The sequence below is a fragment of the Sinocyclocheilus rhinocerous genome, unplaced genomic scaffold, assembly GCF_001515625.1.
Source record: "Sinocyclocheilus rhinocerous isolate Xijiao unplaced genomic scaffold, SAMN03320098_v1.1 scaffold2715, whole genome shotgun sequence".
Taxonomy (NCBI): Eukaryota; Metazoa; Chordata; class Actinopteri; order Cypriniformes; family Cyprinidae; genus Sinocyclocheilus; species Sinocyclocheilus rhinocerous.
The window spans coordinates 393088-411195 of record NW_015667273.1 but is presented as its reverse complement, the minus strand read 5'-3'; the positions used below and the strand labels follow the sequence as shown (position 1 = coordinate 411195).

General features: G+C 36.9%; 2 protein-coding genes across 9 annotated transcripts in view; both read left to right on the top strand.

The window, feature by feature from the left end:
* The window catches only part of LOC107733529 (ectonucleoside triphosphate diphosphohydrolase 6-like), a 16960-nt gene extending 9565 nt beyond the window's left edge, over window positions 1-7395 (top strand). For 7 of the 8 annotated variants that reach the window (XM_016545191.1, XM_016545190.1, XM_016545189.1 and 4 more), the window contains 8 exons: window positions 238-326; window positions 1718-1797; window positions 4570-4634; window positions 5124-5225; window positions 5362-5502; window positions 5633-5689; window positions 6490-6605; window positions 6775-7395. In XM_016545191.1, the coding sequence (XP_016400677.1) occupies window positions 238-326; window positions 1718-1797; window positions 4570-4634; window positions 5124-5225; window positions 5362-5502; window positions 5633-5689; window positions 6490-6605; window positions 6775-6867 (743 nt within the window). In that variant the 3' untranslated portion in view covers window positions 6868-7395. The remainder of the gene's footprint in view (window positions 1-237; window positions 327-1717; window positions 1798-4569; window positions 4635-5123; window positions 5226-5361; window positions 5503-5632; window positions 5690-6489; window positions 6606-6774) is intronic. The other variant, XM_016545195.1, reaches the window with a different exon arrangement.
* A 1870-nt stretch (window positions 7396-9265) lies between these two features.
* LOC107733542 (phosphorylase, glycogen; brain) overlaps window positions 9266-18108 on the top strand; it is a 12376-nt gene continuing 3533 nt past the window's right edge. Inside the window, exons 1-15 of the mRNA XM_016545207.1 lie at window positions 9266-9627; window positions 11338-11439; window positions 11813-11891; window positions 11974-12077; window positions 12219-12350; window positions 13137-13248; window positions 14149-14231; window positions 14752-14895; window positions 15010-15102; window positions 15474-15620; window positions 15706-15869; window positions 16126-16240; window positions 16330-16431; window positions 16533-16680; window positions 17040-17098. Coding sequence (XP_016400693.1) covers window positions 9385-9627; window positions 11338-11439; window positions 11813-11891; window positions 11974-12077; window positions 12219-12350; window positions 13137-13248; window positions 14149-14231; window positions 14752-14895; window positions 15010-15102; window positions 15474-15620; window positions 15706-15869; window positions 16126-16240; window positions 16330-16431; window positions 16533-16680; window positions 17040-17098 — 1827 coding nt within the window. The 5' untranslated portion in view covers window positions 9266-9384. The remainder of the gene's footprint in view (window positions 9628-11337; window positions 11440-11812; window positions 11892-11973; window positions 12078-12218; window positions 12351-13136; window positions 13249-14148; window positions 14232-14751; window positions 14896-15009; window positions 15103-15473; window positions 15621-15705; window positions 15870-16125; window positions 16241-16329; window positions 16432-16532; window positions 16681-17039; window positions 17099-18108) is intronic.

The following is an 18108-nucleotide window of genomic DNA, read 5'->3' as shown; positions in this document are numbered from 1 at the left end:
GTGAGCAGCAGCTCATTTGCATTTAAAGAGACAGGCCTGAAGAACAGCCTGTTTTTCTGCTTCCACTCAAAATAAGCATTTTCAAAATGATATAATAAATGATCTGTGGAGTATTTTAAGCTGAAACTTCACAGACACATTCTGGGGACACCAGAGACTTATATTACATATTGTAAAAAGGGGCATAATATGTCTCCTTTAAAGTGCTTTAAAAAAGTCTCTCTACCTCACTCACAGGTGTTCTTCATGGTACTGAGACTCCTACAGTAGGCATGCTGGATTTAGGAGGGGGCTCGACCCAGATCACCTTTGCTCTACAGGATGAAGTAAGCCATGTACATTCATGTGCTTGACACTCCTAACAAACTACCATGATGGTCTCCCATCCTATACATTAATCCACAAATGTCCTGCTAATCTGACAGGCCTGGTTAATAAAGTTTGTTGTACATTGGGCTGAGAGAGTTAGAGAGATTCTTGGTCTTGAACTAGGTCAGGTCTTGTACAGGGGGATTGAGGACCAATTTATCATGTCATTACACAGTTTCTCTGAGAGCTTTAGTTCCAAACATGAGCTCAGATGAGAACTGCCCTGCAGATTGCAGTTTAGTTATAGTTGCCGACAGATATTGTGTTAAATAAATAGTATGTACTTAAAACTGCCACAGTAGGCAATTGCTGACTAATGTTGTATTAAATAAGTATACTGGACAAGAAACTTGCAGAAGCAGGCGATGATGAGATTAATACACACTAGAAGAGTAAAAAAACCTTTGCTTTCTCTTTCTGTAATCCCTCCCGGTCTAGCTTTTACTAATCTGAACAATGTCTGAATTACAAGCACTTCCTTTGTTTATTTTCCTCTTTATGATGAATCACTTGTTGTATTCCTCAATTGTAAGTCGCTTTGGATAAAAGCGTCAGATAAATGAATAAACGTAATATTTGTCATTCTACCAAATTCCCACTTAAAGGGTTAGTTCACACAAAAATGAAAATTCTATCATTAATTACTCACCCTCATGTCGTTCCAAACCTGTAAAACCTTCGTTTATCTTTAGAACACAAATTAAGATATTTTTGATGAAATCCGAGAGCTCTCTGAGCCTCCATAGACAGAAAGAGTCCTACCGCGTTTAAGGTCCAGAAAGGTACCAAGAACGTTGACAAAATGGTCCATGAGACATCAGTGGTTCAACCGTAATTTTATTAGGCTACGAGAATATTTTTTTGTGCAAAACCCCCCCAAAAATAACGACTTTATTCCTCTGATCGTAAACAAGGCTTCTGCGTCAGCAGCACCACACACATGCATCGTGGTACACTCCAAAAGGGTGGTAGATAGTTATTTGGGGGAGAAGAACAGTTGAATAAAGTCATTATTTTTGTTTTTTTTTTTGTGCACAAAAAGTATTCTCGTAGCTTCATAAAATTACGGTTGAACCATTGATGTCACATGGACTATTTTGTTGAAGTTCTTGGTACCTTTCTGGACCTTGAACATGATAGGGCTCTTGCTGTCTATGGAGGGTCAGAGAGCTCTCGGAATTCATCAAAAATATCTTAATTTGTGTTCAGATGAGCGAAGGTCTTACGGGTTTGGAACAACATGAGGGTGAGTAATTAATGACAGAATTTTCATTTTTGGGTGAACTAAACCTTTAAGTGAACCTTTAATGCATCAATATTTGCTTGTTTGTGTTTTGTTCCTGTGCAGAAAACCATCCAGACCTTACCCATTGATTACGTGACATCGTTTCAGATGTTCAACATCAGTCATGCTCTCTACTCATACAGGTAAAGTGAGTGGATATTTGTAAAGTGGGTCTTACATTTTAGAGACTATATTGTCTGTTTTTTTTTCTTCTGTTTTCGCCAAGGAAAATATTTCTAAACAAAGCCGTAGCAGTTTTTGAACAACTCATTTGAGTCAATGATTCAATGATTCATTCATAAAGACATTTCTAAATGAATCAGCCACTTTGAATGAATCGTTTGAATGAATGATTCAATGAATTAGGGACTTGCCGCCACCTACTGGCGGTTTTAGTGTCATCTTTTTCACATGACAGGCCTAAACCAGCCAAGGTACAAGCACAAAAACACACTTCACAAAATATTTTAAAATTATCATTAACTAAAAAAAATTCCTCCAAAATATCAAGAGTCACGACATAATTTTTGTTGATTTTGCGCACCCCTGCTTCTAAAAAACAATTTAACATTTACAAAATAGTGCCAGTTTTACAGTCATTTACATTTAGATCTCACTGAGCATTCAGAGAAAAATAATAATTTCTAGTCAAAAATGGCCAGAATAAATTCCCAATACTAAAATTCTATGTTACTTTGTTAAAATAAATAAAAAATGAAATGTTAAAGACAAAAATCTATCACTTTTAATGCTACAGTTCAGGGCTCCAGACTAACTATTTTTACTAGGAGCACTGTAGCCCCTGACTGAAATTTTTAGCAGAACAAGCAGAAAATTTAGGGGCACAACTTAAATCAGCCTGCAATGCAATCGTTCACATATTTTCCCCATTTTAACTGTATTACTGACAAATGCTTTGATAATAAATAGAAATTACAATGTGCAGTATTCTTTTAATTTCAGAGGGATATGAAAAATATATGATATGAAAAAATACTATTGTTTTGCATTAATAAGTGCAGTTACTAATAATATTACATGTTCATTTCTTGTTTATTTCATGTTTATACACATTTGACAGTAAAGCACTAAGCTTGAGTTGGGAAGCTTACAATATTTATTTTATTAACAACAGTAACGTGCAAAATCTAATTGTTATGTAGAAAAGGTATATATTGTACTCTTATTAAATGTACCATTATTCTTCTATAGTCTTATATGGAACTGACCAACAACTTCAGTGATTATGTGTGATTTAGTCACAAATTGATTTTTCTTACTTCATACACAAAAAAAGAGCAAAACTCTGTCAACATCTGATTTCTTGATGATTTGATATTTTAGCCTAGAGATTTTATAATTTCAAAATATAAAGGAAAAGTAGCTGAATGAATAAATGAATGTCTAATAAGCCAACAAGTGCTCCTCTGTTGCCATCTGACTACAGGTTATAATGGTGATTTTATGTAGTGTGTTCACCACAGTATATTTTGGTAATTCCACTTAAACTAACATTCAAACTGAATCATTTTGGAGCTTTAAAGTGCTGGCAACAGTTGTGTGAAATGCTTGTAAGTCATTGAAAATTGCTTGAATTTCTCTCTCAAAACGTTGTACAAACCCTGAAATGAATAATGTAATAACATTTGACTATTTCTACCACAACACCATGGTTACAGTTAGCGTTACTGCTTCTGGTTTTCTGCGTCAGACTCGGCACCGTTTGATCTGTTTATAACAGAGATTTTTGTGCAGAATTTGAATGCATCTCACTAGATCTCGCAGCAACCTTTATTCATTCTGCGGCGAATTCAAACACTTCTCACTGGATCTCGCAGCGCTGTGCTGTAACGGTGTCGCGAAGTCAACGTTGGTTCCCGAGTAAAGCTGTTCTGAGTTCGGACAAGTTTGTTTGCGTCGCGGTCCGAGTTGATAAACGGTCTGCGCTGCGCAGCTCAAACGAGTAGCGGGATTTTGTTGCTTTTGTTTCGTTTGCCGTTTGATATTTCTCATATGTGACAGAAATGGCAGCGCGAATTGAACAACGCAGTGGTCGCGCCAGTACGACCGAGCACAACATTTATTCGCACCGGCAGAAAAAAATGGTCGCAGTCTGGAGCCCTGCAGGTGAATTTAGGCATCACAACATTATAATTGTACAGCAAGAAAAATGGATTTTCATTTTTTAGTTGTTTTTTTCTCACTCAATTTGAGCCAATAACTGATAGTACAATATCATGCATTCCTCAGGCTGGTCTTCATTACGCCTCATTGAAGAATCCTCAACACTCAGAAATACAGTATTACCATATTACTCTATGCGTTTAAAGACTTCAGTTTTCTCTGTGGCTTTATCCAGTGAGGTTACATGACTTGCAGTCCTCTAGCACTAGGGTGAAACCTCTGGCCGATGTTTGACACCGTTGGTTCCTGTGTTTGTTCAGGGGCGTCAGGGATTTCTAGGTTATGTGAGCTCAATGAGGCAGTGTGTGTGCGCCTCGCCTCGCACTCCTGATTAGAGCGTAATCACACAAGCCTCCAATTACAACCCCATCACGGGACACATCTCCAGCTTACTAGAATTACTAGTTATTCATGGCAGGAGGTTTGACACAACAAGCCCTCTAGCAGAGACCAACCAAGCAAAGTCTGTACTCATTGACATTTAAAAGGCAAGATGGTGATGAGGATTGGATGTGGGATCACTTATGGTGTATGACAGTTGCTTCAGTAGTGTGCAATTCTCATATCTCATATACTCGTATGGAATTCTGAAATGTTTGACTTATATTAAGGTTATATAATATGTGCATGTATATTTAAATTTTTATACAAATTGTAATAAAATAATAAAAAATACAAATATTTGTCTTTTGTATGTTCATTCCTTTAATGTCTCTTCTCTTTCTCTGTAGTTACCTTGGCCTGGGGTTGATGTCAGCCAGACTTGCTGTGTTAGGAGGGATTGAAGGACAGCCTTGTATGTGGTCTACAATCTCTCTTCATCTTTGGCTTTTAAAGACCTCATTCGCTCGATAAATAAGCCATTATCTAATCTCTTAATAACGCACTGAAGATTAATTCCTTGGTGGCCAGCTGTTGCACTGATTTAGCTGAGGCCAGAGAGAGAAACTGCCATCAGTGCAATAGCTTCCGCCTGCAGTTCACTACTGAGATTTACATTTAGTACACTACAAATGTAATCAGATTTCTTTGTTTATAGTTTTGTCCGTTGTATACGTGTATCCTGCTTCTCTCTGAGTGGGTTCTAAGGTTATTATGAGCAAAGACACGCATGTTTGTGTAAACGTGTTTGTATGTTTGGCCACCAGGTGGCACTGCAGAGTCAGAGTCTGAATGTTGTATGGATTGTCCTCCAGTAGTGTCACAGTTATTCCACATAGTGGCAGTAAAAATGCTGTGATGTGCATAAATAAATCATTTGATTGATTGCTGTGTGTGTTTTCAGTAGCAGGACCCCAAGAGCTGGTTAGTCCTTGTCTAGCCCCAGATTACTCTGGACCGTGGGAGCATGCTGAAGTACTCTACACTGTTAAAGGGCAGAAAGCAGGTATGAAAAACGTTCTCTGCCTGGGTTAGGTTTTTGTATGTTCAATTTTATTTACATTCAGTTTTACTCCCCAGAATAGTATCATTATAATATGATATTTGATTTTATATTCACTTGTGTGTGTGCTCTCTTCTAGGGGAGCCCATCTATGAGACTTGCCTTACAAAAGTGGAAAAGATGATCTACAAACGTGTGAGAAAAATTGAGGGAGTGAAAGACATGGACTTCTATGCATTCTCCTATCACTACGACAGGGCTGTAGATCTGGGCCTCATTGGTATGAGATTAGCCTGATTGCTGTCATTTGATTTGAGTCAAACATTGTTTTTTAGATTTAAGAGTAACAAGCAATGAGTTGAACTGTAGTTTCACTAATTCACTAATCACTTTCTGTGTCTCTGACTCAGATGAAAGCACAGGGGGGTCTGTCAGAGTCAGTGATTACATTGAAGGTGCTAAAAAAGGTAAGTGTGTTCTTGTAACAGAATGTAGGTGTTTTTGTCTGATTGTATGATGTCAGTATCTGACAAATGTAATGTAATAATGTAAATAAAATGTAATGCTTTTATTAAGCAAGGATGCCAAAATTGATCAAGAGTGACAAAAAAACCTTTACATTGTTACAAAAAATGTATTTTAAATAAACGCCGTTCTTTCTACCTTTTATTCAAGGAATTCTGAAAAAAAAAAATCATATCAGGTTTCCACAAAAATATTAATAAGCACACCTGTTTTCAACATTAATAATGATCAGTGTTTTAGAATGTTATTAGATTGATTTCTGAAGTATCATATGACACTGAAGTAATGGCTGCTGAAAATTGAGCTTTGCCATCATAGGAATAAATTTTAAATGTTAAAATATATTAAAATAGAAAACATATTTTAAATTATAATAATATTTCTCAATATTACTGTTTGCTGTATTTTTTATTAAATAAATGCAGCATTGATGAGCATGAGAGATTTCTTTCAGAAAAAAAAAACTAAAAAAAAACGTACAGACCCCAAATTTTTGAAGTAGGTAGTGTAGAATTTCCAGTACTGCAAAAGAAATAACATGTCATGGTGTCATTATTACTATAATACTAGATTATTAGACATACTCAGAACTTATAAAATGTAAATGTGTACCTTGAATGTGGTCGCTTTGGATAAAAGCATCTGCCCAATGCATAAATGTAATGTAAATGTACATTTTATAAATAATCCACTCTGTTTTATTTTGCTTAACAAAACATTAACTAACTCTCTTCTGCTCCAGTGTGCAATAACATGGCAGCTGGAGGAATAAAGGAGAGTCCGTTCCTGTGTTTGGATCTGACCTACATCTCGGTACTTCTTCAGGAGCTTGACTTCCCTCCTGATAAAGAGCTGAAGGTGTGCTACTCTTGATTTAAAGGACTGTGAAATAGTTACTTCGCTGTGTCTTTTGGACACAGATTGCAACATGTTAACTGCAGCAGTATGGGATTTATCTGTAATATTTTGAAGAACAATGGTGATGCTGTGATTTTTGTTTAACCCTATCGTTCTGTTTAAATTTCAGCTGGCAAGACAAATAAATAACGCAGAGACTAGCTGGGCCCTCGGTGCCACTTTCCATTGCATAGAGTCACTCCGTAAGCATGGGACGTGCTGAAAACATAGACATTTGCAATGTTTGTACCCAGTAAAGCACTGACTGATTTTAATGCTCTAGGAAAAATATCAACCTTGACTGTATTTGCCATTTTGTCATTGAATTTATTCACAATGTGAGTTTTTATACATACCTCTGACTCTCTGAATGTTTCTGTTTTCCTACCAGTATGTTAAGCTATGAGTGAAGGTAAAATGTTTGTACTGGTTTGCGTGTTTACAGCATGTCAGAATCATTTTAGTCAGGGTTAATTATATAAAACTGATCAAAAACACTTGATTGCCTCAAGCTCAAAGTTCATGTTATTTCGTTTTTATTTTATATTTAATTATTCTCTAGCTTCTAGTTTGATTTAATATATTACCCAGTATGTTCAAATAAATCATGTACTTAGTATTATACTGTATATTATCTGCTCTCAGATGGAAGAAAAACAGACCAGAACTGTTACTGTCATGTCCATGTACTTTTCTCTTGTAGTTATAAACTAAATGTGCCTATTATTAAACATAGGAAATATGTTTATATAAAATGCCATATAAATATAATCTAAAAATAAAAAAAGTTGAAAACTGCTCTGTGTGAAGTATTTAAAAGTGCGATTGCACATAAAGTTCACAAGAAGGTCAAAATGTGAGACAGCAGGATGTGGTCTGCCTTGTGTCCCATCACATCTTTCACCTGTTCAGACATGCTGCTGTTCTTTCTTGGTACCAGCAGGTGTCACAACACTAAAGCCTGCAGGGGGTTGGGCAGCCCAAATGTCACAATTTATTACTCATTGTTACTCATCATAGGATGTTGTATTGAGGTTTTTAGAAAGTGCATTTCCAAATCCGTATTGCATTTACACAATATGATTTTCCTTGTCCTTGTCTGTGGACCTGAAGTAACACATCTATCTCTGGGAAGCCTTAGAGGCAAATGGTGGTATCTCATCATGGCAGTTGAAGCTGTTGTATATTGAATTGCACATAAAGTTCACAAGAAGGTCAAAATGTGAGACAGCAGGATGTGGTCTGCCTTGTGTCCCATCACATCTTTCACCTGTTCAGACATGCTGCTGTTCTTTCTTGGTACCAGCAGGTGTCACAACACTAAAGCCTGCAGGGGGTTGGGCAGCCCAAATGTCACAATTTATTACTCATTGTTACTCATCATAGGATGTTGTATTGAGGTTTTTAGAAAGTGCAGTTCATTTCCAAATCCGTATCGCATTTACACAATATGATTTTCCTTGTCCTTGTCTGTGGACCTGAAGTAACACATCTATCTCTGGGAAGCCTTAGAGGCAAATGGTGATATCTCATCTAAATGAATAATAATTTGATTCATAAACCATCATATTCATAGTGCATTGCAAACTGAATATTCATATTGAATTTAACCTGGACATTAATTTGTTTTCTCAGCTTTGTGTTCTTTGCACTGACATCCATTTGGTCATCCTTTAACATGGGGTCAAGCTGTTAGTTTGTGCTTCCTGTGCAAGTTCATTTCCAAATCCGTATCGCATTTACACAATATGATTTTCCTTGTCCTTGTCTGTGGACCTGAAGTAACACATCTATCTCTGGGAAGCCTTAGAGGCAAATGGTGGTATCTCATCATGGCAGTTGAAGCTGTTGTATATTGAAAACAGTAAGAAAACACTGTTTTTGCACCTGAGACCACAACAATTCCTCTCTAAACCCCATAAAATTATTATTCCTTCCAGCCTTATTTCTCCCTGTTCTTCAGAATCAGGTTTTCTAAGCAATATCCCTGTCAATAGTTTGTTTAAAAGACAGCAAAGAGTCAAGCAGCAAGCTTGTATATATTTATTTATTTATTGGCACCTATCAAGACAGGCATAACATAAAAGAATTGTAGAATAATTATTTAAATGTTTAAAAATAGATTTAAATCAAGAATGGTTTGTCACTGCAGGTCAGCAGCTACTCACATACATACAAACAGTATTCAGTCTTCACTTCTAAATCAGACTCCTCCCACTTTTAAAAGTTTTCCATTGGTTGCTTGTAAACTCGTTCCATCTACGGCCAGATTCTGGCTCTAAATCAATCCGGAATTGTAGCTACCAATAAAAAGCCCGTATAACTTTAACAATGTAAACTGAGCTCTTATGAAACGTAAGGAAATGGGCAAGCCTTTACAACTCGTCTTTACTAGAGCTGAAAGAGGCAATGCTAAAATGTTATATAGGCCTAATAGTTGCTGGCCAAAGCTGTTTATACAGTAAAACGGCAATTCTGAATATATTCCTAAACCTGTTGCTAGTTAGCGTTGCTGAGCTGATTGACATCTCACGCAGCCAATGACAATGCAATTACGAAAGCGTCACTGGCAAATAAACAGACATTCTATAAAGCCCCGCCCACTTTCTTATCCAGTTGACATAGGGGTGTGTCTCAAAGGGAACAGTGCGTGTAAAATCCTTGCACACCGCACCAACCTGGGCACAGCAAGTCAAGGAGTCCAAACTTTCATTGTTTGCTTTTTAAACGCGTTGTCAATATGTCCAAGCCTCTGACCGACCATGAAAAGCGCAAGCAGATCAGTGTTCGTGGTATAGCTGGGCTGGGGGATGTTGCCGAAATCAAAAAGAGCTTCAACAGGCATCTTCACTTCACCCTAGTGAAGGACCGCAATGTGGCCACCCCGCGGGATTATTACTTCGCGCTGGCGCACACGGTGCGGGATCTCCTGGTGGGCCGCTGGATCCGCACTCAGCAGTATTACTACGAGAAAGACCCGAAGGTACGGATCTCTTCTTCCTCTTCCTCCTCTTCCCTGTGTAGGCAGCCAGGAAGTGGCATGTTTGTGCAGTAGTGGGATACATAAAAATGCATGTAAATTAATTATTGCCTGTTTTTACTTTAGTATATACATTCGTAACTGCATAATAGGCATAAATGCGTATTTGAATAAATGAATAATAGTTTGATTCATAAACCATCATATTCATAGTGCATTGCAAACTGAATATTCATATTGAATTTAACCTGGACATTAATTTGTTTTCTCAGCTTTGTGTTCTTTGCACTGACATCCATTTGGTCATCCTTTAACATGGGGTCAAGCTGTTAGTTTGTGCTTCCTGTGCAAAGTGTGATCTGTTCCTTGTCACATTAGGCCATCATTAGTAACTGTCTGAGCATTTTGCAACCACTTGATGTTGTGTGCTCTCAAGTACAGATTACACTATACTGTCAAACCCAGTAGAAGACAATAGGCCTTATCTAATGCACTGACATGGTCCATGTGCAGAATCATTCGTGGCTATTAATAGACACCTGTGACCTTGGTGCTTTATTATGATTTGGGAGGTAATGATGGGTTTTTTGGAGAGTAACAAGTTGAAAGTGGTTTTTCTTCCAGCCTTTTGTGGTTTCACCAATGTGGCTTGCACTATATATTTATGTTTCTGTGAAACTTGATGTTACTTGTTAGTAGATAAACATGAAATATAGCCATGTATTTTGAGTTAAAGCAGCATTACATGGGAACTTTCTATACTTTATGCCTTTTGGCATTTTATTAATTTGTTATTTAACACTTTTTTTTTTATTATTAAGTGCACTAGAATGGTCCTGTTCTGAGCACTAGCTAAAATTCAGAGAGTTTGACTGCTTTCCAGAGATTTGTGTGCTTTATTTCATCAGTCCTTTGAACCAGTAAAATAAAAATTTTTTTCCTCCTATCTAGATAAATGGAACCAGATAGCTTTATATGGTTGAGCCCAGCACACCAATACGTGAAGTGTTTCCAGGAACTTCACTCTTGTCAAGCATTAAGCTTGCTGAGGTTCAGGCCCTTGGAAAAACAGTAAAACACTGTCACTTTATTTAAACCTACAGTATGCTGCCATTAAGCACCGTCTCAGCACATGAAAGTGAAGCAAGCATTTATTTATTATTGTGGTATTCAAATGTTGTTCACTGTGGATTTGAGGCCTTCAGCAGGCTGTGAACTCCTCCCTTTGCAGACATCTGATGAATGGACTCTTATGAAAATTTGATCCCAAGCCAAAGACATCAAATTAAGCATGTTGCACTTGAGCAACCTGGAAGAGACATGACTAGAGCATGAGTTTGACTTTAAGAGGGAGAGTATGTTAATGTGCCATTTTATTCATTTGTGATTTGAATTACAAATAATTCTATTGATATTTCTTAACTGTAACAATCAGTTTTAGAGCTCAGTATTTTTCTCTCCTGTTTTGCTTTGAAAATATACTCTAGAAAAAAACAACAATATATTGGTAGACCATTACTTTTCTTTCCAGTTCACATAGTGATTAATTGTAATGTTAGAAGGGTGAATTTTCCAGACCGCATCCTCTAATCTTTGTACCTTGTATTTTCATACTTATGTAGTTTTTTACCTACATCATCTGCTTCAGATACAGATTCTCTGTAGACATGAATGCTCATGCAGTCAGATTTATCTGTGTGTTTTCTGTTGCAGCGCATCCACTATCTCTCTCTAGAGTTCTACATGGGCAGAACTCTACAGAACACCATGATAAATCTTGGGCTGCAGAATGCCTGTGATGAGGCCATCTACCAGGTAAAGTGCATCACTATGACTTAGCAAACTTAATATTTTAGTAGAGCGTTTGTTATTTAATTGCAGAACTGGCCCACAGCTCTATTACTTAAACATCCTGATACTTTAGAAACAGCTGTTGTTTTTTCCCCTGCTCACCCACAGAGAGCTCAATTGGGGATGTAGACCAATTGCTACAGGCTTGCAAAACTGTCTAAACCCTTCCTTTACTAAATGTGAAAACACAGAAGTTGCTGAAACCTTAAACTGTACGAAGTTTACATAATCATTTTAAATTTTGTTGCCCAATGGAACTTGTGCTGTGTATATGTTTTTATAATGAGATGTTTTTTTTTTGTTGTTTTTTTTTAAACACAATGGTGCTGATCTTCAGCTTGGACTAGATTTGGAAGAGCTGGAGGAGATTGAGGAGGATGCAGGATTGGGAAACGGAGGGCTTGGACGTCTTGCAGGTACCAAACTTAAAAAAAAAAAAACTACACTTGTGGTAGAGTACACAACCTGATCATAATGGGCATTCGCCTTCTCCTTCAGCTTGTTTTTTGGACTCAATGGCATCACTGGGTTTGGCGGCATATGGATATGGCATTCGTTATGAGTTTGGCATCTTCAATCAGAAGATCACTAAAGGCTGGCAGGTAAACCAAAACTGAAAAATACATTCATACACAAATATACATTTACCTTAGCCTTATATTGAGTTAGTTGGACAAAAAGCCTCAATGTTTTGTTTTTTTAATATATAAACCATTTACTTATGGGACAACTCTGTTTATTAGGTGGAGGAAGCTGATGATTGGCTGCGTTATGGTAACCCTTGGGAGAAGGCCCGTCCGGAGTACATGCTGCCTGTGCATTTTTATGGCCGAGTGGCACATACACCTGAGGGACCAAAGTGGGTTGAAACCCAGGTCTGTCAGTCATGATCTAGTGCAATGACTCTCAATTAATTGCTGACACTATCCTGTTCTGATAGAATAGCAGGAGAAAAAAAACAGCTAAATTAAAATAATAAAATGCAATCCCATAAACTGTGTTAGTTTTTTTGTTAGTTAACTGTTAGATTTTTTTTAATGCTTTAGGAAAAAAGTATCTTCTGCTTACCAAGGCTGCATTTATTTAATCAATATACTGTCAAAACTATAATATTGTTGTGCTTTATAATATATTTGTGAAAATTGTGATATTTTTTTTTAGGATTATTTTATGAATATGTAGTTCAAAAGAGCAGCATTTATTAGAAATGGATATATTTGGTAACATGATAAGTGTCTTTAATGTCACTTTTGATCAATTTAATGCATCCCTGCTAAATAAAAATATTAATTTCTTTAAAAAATCACACTAACCCCAAACATGTGGATGGTAGTGTAATCTTGGATCGTTAGGTTGGCAAAAGCAATGCGCTTATAAATTTCTAAAAGAGAAGGGAAAGACAAAAAAAGGTTGTGTGTGCAATCAAATTTTGCTTGCTGCATCAGGCACAAGTGAATAATTTCTTGATAATATATTTAATTTGTTCATTTTTTAAAAGACATTTTGTTTACCATTTTAGCACTGGTTGGGTTGATTAAAAAATTAGACCCTGAAGCAAGTGTCTATTAAGTGTCTTTTTTTCTCTATAAATGTAATTAAATAGAAATAAGCTTAATTAAAATCAGCTGATGAGAATATTTGTACCATCTTTTCTTTGGCAGGTGGTGCTTGCGATGCCTTATGACACTCCTGTGCCTGGTTATAAAAACAACACTGTGAATACTATGAGACTGTGGTCTGCCAAAGCTCCTAATGATTTCAACCTGCAAGAATGTGAGTCCACACAATGATTATGCATTTACACACACACACACACACACACACACACATTCAGTCCTTGGTCCAGTATATCACATCTGTGTTTTGGTACTATTTCGACTGTATCACTGAAAGTAAGTGACACCCCTGGTCCTGGTTTGGGTGGACGATCCCTGCTTCTGTGTGAGCTAAGATTGTTGTAATATTGTTATGCTTAAAATTCATTACAGTATGCTTGAAACTTCCTTGTATCATTGAAATAGTGTGTTGTATTACTTTTAGTGTGATCTAGTCTAAACTTACCTTCTTTCTTGAGGCTAACTTGTTTCCTGGGAGAATGGTTTCTGTGGAGAATACTAAATATAGCATTCTTGCAGCAGCACAGAAACAGGAGAACAGCTGGCAGCAGGCCAGCGTTACCCATAGATACGCCTGCTTTTGAGAGGGTCCTTCATGATTGTCGGGCCTCTACATAGAATGTCTCATTCTATAAAAGACATATTGTACTCTTAAGGTTTTGCGCCCAAATTAAGTCATATATTTCCGCATAAAACACCATCATTTTCCCAATGTGTAGATTGTCTTCTGCAAATAGTTGCAAAAGACAATTCTTTTTTTTCTTTTTTTTTTTGAGAAGAAATGAACTTTATTCCGCAAGGATGCATTAAATTGATCAAATGTGTCAATAAAGTATAAGGTTACAAAAGATACATAAATGCTGTTCTTTTGAACTCTTTATTTTAAGAATCCTGAAAAAAAAACTACGGTCTATGACCACCTGCCTGTGAAAACAAAAGTAGTGTGGCTAAAATGTTACTGTACATGCTGAGATTATTTCTGTCTGTTGTATCATTGATTTCTAATGCAAAAAAAATACAGTACGGTTTTGAAATACTCTCTTTTTTTCCTTTGTAGTTAATGTGGGAGATTACATCCAGGCTGTACTGGACCGAAACCTGGCAGAGAACATTTCCAGGGTGCTCTACCCCAATGACAATGTAAGTACACACACCTCTCAATACTGTAAAACTCTTAGTGAGATGTCTGTGTCTGTGTCTGTGTGTGTGTGTGTGCCAGATGGAGTGAATGTGCAGAGAGGGAGAACAGAGAGCAAGAATTTGTGAGATACGATATGTGTATTAGTTACCAAAATATCATTTGTGTATATTTAGACTATGTAGATGCTGGTATGCAACATATGCTTTAGCGGCCTGGCACAAGCAGACTGAAAGCTCTTATCTTGTGCAACAGTACCACAGATATGTGTAATGCAATGAGGAAGTATGAAACTGTAATATGAACTCCTGAGCAACAGTTGGCTTATGTCATGATACACTAGGGTTATATAGCTATTGTTCACACAGCTACTGAACTATACAGCCAGAAAACACAATGCTTGGTTATTCTATCAGAAAAAAATGACATGAATGACAGAAAATGAAATATTTTGCTATTTGTAAAGCTCTGTGTGTGTATATCTTTAATATTGATTAAATTATTTGTATATGCATGTGTTAGTTTTTTGAAGGGAAGGAGCTCCGTTTAAAGCAGGAGTACTTTGTGGTGGCTGCTACTCTGCAGGACATCATCAGACGCTTTAAATCTTCAAAGTTTGGCTGCCGGGATCCCGTGCGCACCTCTTTTGAGACTTTCCATGAAAAGGTGATATTACTTTAAATACGTTCAATTGGTTGCTGTTTTTAAATTTGACCGAATTTTTTTGTTCGAATCAACCTATATCCTTCAAAGTATAATGCTTTCAAAACTCTCTCTCAGGTGGCGATCCAGTTGAATGATACTCATCCAGCTCTGGCGATTCCTGAACTCATGAGGATCCTGGTGGATATAGAGCGGCTAGACTGGGAAAAGGTGTGATGTTCAGGCTGTCAAACTGTGTGTTAAGATAATGGAACAATATTTACTAATAATTCATTTATTCATATACATGCGTTTACTGAAATTAGTTGATATGCGAGTGTTACGGCACAAATGAAAAGCAAACTAATTCCTTGGTCATTTTGTTGTGCTGCATTTTTCTGCTTAGTCATGCTGACATGAGTAATAGACATAGTAATGCTAATGAAAAGAGTACTGTGCACACAACCAGCCAACTCAAAATAATGGAATTTTTATGTCAAATTTTCTTGGAAGTTACTTATTTTATTTGTTGATTTCAATTTATTTTATGTAATTTCTATTTTTAGTAAGTTATCAAAATTAGCATTTATGTATGTGTGTAGGCATGGGAGATCACCACAAAGACGTGCGCATACACAAACCACACGGTGTTACCTGAGGCTCTGGAGCGCTGGCCTGTCCACATGTTTGAGAAACTTCTGCCACGACACCTGCAGATCATCTACGAGATCAACCAGCGGCATCTGGATGTGAGGATACGCACACACACACTAACTCAAGATCATCAAGATGTTGTTAAATGAAACGGTTTGTCTGACTGAGTCTCTGTTGTAGAGAGTTGCTGCGATGTATCCAGGCGACAATGATCGTTTGTGCAGAATGTCTCTGATCGAGGAGGGCGATCCAAAGAGGATCAACATGGCCCACCTTTGTGTGGTCGGCTCACACGCTGTTAATGGAGTCGCACGGATTCACTCGGACATTGTCAAAACCACTGTGTGAGTAGAGTGCATCAGTTGTTATACAAAAATATTTGATAATAGCAGAATTAATCTGCCATGATAGCAGAATAGCAGAATTAAAAAGCCATGATTTTTTTTAATATAATGTTGGTTTCAATTTTATTTTCGTGTAGAGATACTAGTTTAGGTCAATTATATATTGACATAGTTTTTCCCCCCATTGATATTGCTTCGATATTAGACATTTTAGACATTTAGAACTTGGAGACGTTTTTATTTTTTGTGGTTTAAGGTTTAAGGACTTTTGTGACATTGAGCCAGAGAAGTTCCAGAACAAGACAAACGGCATCACACCTCGTCGCTGGCTGCTGCTCTGCAACCCCGGCCTGGCTGACATCATCGCTGAGGTGACCTTCTTAACGAAGTAACTCTTTCTTGCTCTTCCCCCACAGGTTTTCTTTTCTGTCTCACCGTTTTGTGCTTGTTTTCCTTTCAGAAAATTGGTGAGGACTTCCTGACAGATCTTTTCCAGCTAAAAAAACTGTTGGACTTTGTCAATGATGAAATGTTCATTCGGGATGTGGCCAAAGTGAAACAGGTCTACATTTATTCTATGGTTTTTGGTATTTTTTTTATTATGATTTTTTTCTTTTTTTCTTTTTTTTTTCTTGTTTGACTTATTTGTTTATTAATTTTTAGGAGAATAAGCTGAAGTTTGCAGCATATCTGGAGAGTGAGTACAAAGTAAAGATAAATCCTGAGTCCATCTTCGACATCCAGGTCAAAAGAATCCATGAGTACAAGCGACAACTGCTCAACTGCCTGCATGTCATCACTTTATATAACAGTAAGAATTACACACAGAAATGTTCACACTGGGTTGTGCCAGGTTGATCAGGACAGAGGAACTGACCAAAGATAGAGCACTTTTATAAATATTGGTTTGTCTTTTATTGGTACAGTGTTTTTTTTTTTTTTTTTAATTCAGTTGGAAATATAAATGTCTCTTCAATTAGCTGTTTTCTTGTTTTGTAGAGTTGTATTGAAATTATTCTATACAATATTATAGAAAATAAAACTTTTTGTTGTTGTTGTTTATCAGAATTATGTAGGAGTTTCCTTTTTAAATAACTCAAATTAATGAGTAATTAGTGAGCGATTTTATAAATAATTAAATTTTTTTTTTTTTCATTCTGCATTTTTTAGGGATTAGGAAAGAACCAAACAAGAAGTTTGTTCCAAGGACAGTAATGATTGGAGGAAAGGTATGTGTATTCAGTTTAATTCAATTGAAAATTACTTTTTAAATGATTATAATAATAATTATTGTAATTACTATTATTTAGATATGTAGATAATGGTCATAACTGTATTTGACAAAAGCTGGAGTTCTCAAACCAGAGGGCCTCAGCAAACTTATAAAGGGTCTACAGGTTGACTTAAAGGGTTAGTTCACCCAAAAATGAAAATTCTGTCATTAATTACTCACCCTCATATCATTCCACACCCCTAAGACCTTCGTTCATCTTTAGAACACAAATGAAGATATTTTAGATCAAATCCGATGGCTCAGAGAGGCCTCCATTGACCGCAACGCCACCCAAACTCTCAAGATCCATAAAGGTACTAAAGACGTCGTTAAAACAGTCGATGTGACTACAGTGGTACTACAATAATTTTATGAAGTGATGAGAATAATTTGTGCGCAAAAACAAAACACAAATAACGACTTTATTCAACAACCTCTTCTCGTCCGTGTCATTTTCATACGTTGTTTGCGTTGTCCAGCGCTTCCAGGTTCTACGTCAGAACGCCGGCTCATTATTGGATGGCTCCTGCATCAGCATCACACGCATGCGTCGCGCTGCTCACATGTGCAGCTTTGGCCAATAATGAGCCAGCATTCGGATGTAGAACATGGAAGCCTTCACTGTGCGTTAATTGCGTAAGGATAATGACAGGGAAGAGAAGAGATTGCTGAATAAAGTTACTATTTTTGTTTTGTTTTTGCGCACAAAAAGTATTCTCGTCACTTCATAAAATTATTGTAGAACCACTGTAGTCACGTCGACTGTTTTAACGACGTCTTTAGTACCTTTATGGATCTTGAGAGTTTGGGTGGTGTTGCTGTCAATGGAGGCCTCTGAGCCATCGGATTTGATCAAAAATATCTTAAAGGGGTCATATGAGATGAACGGAGGTCTTAGGGGTGTGGAACGACATGAGGGTGAGTAATTAATGACAGAATTTTAATTTTTGGGTGAACTAACCCTTT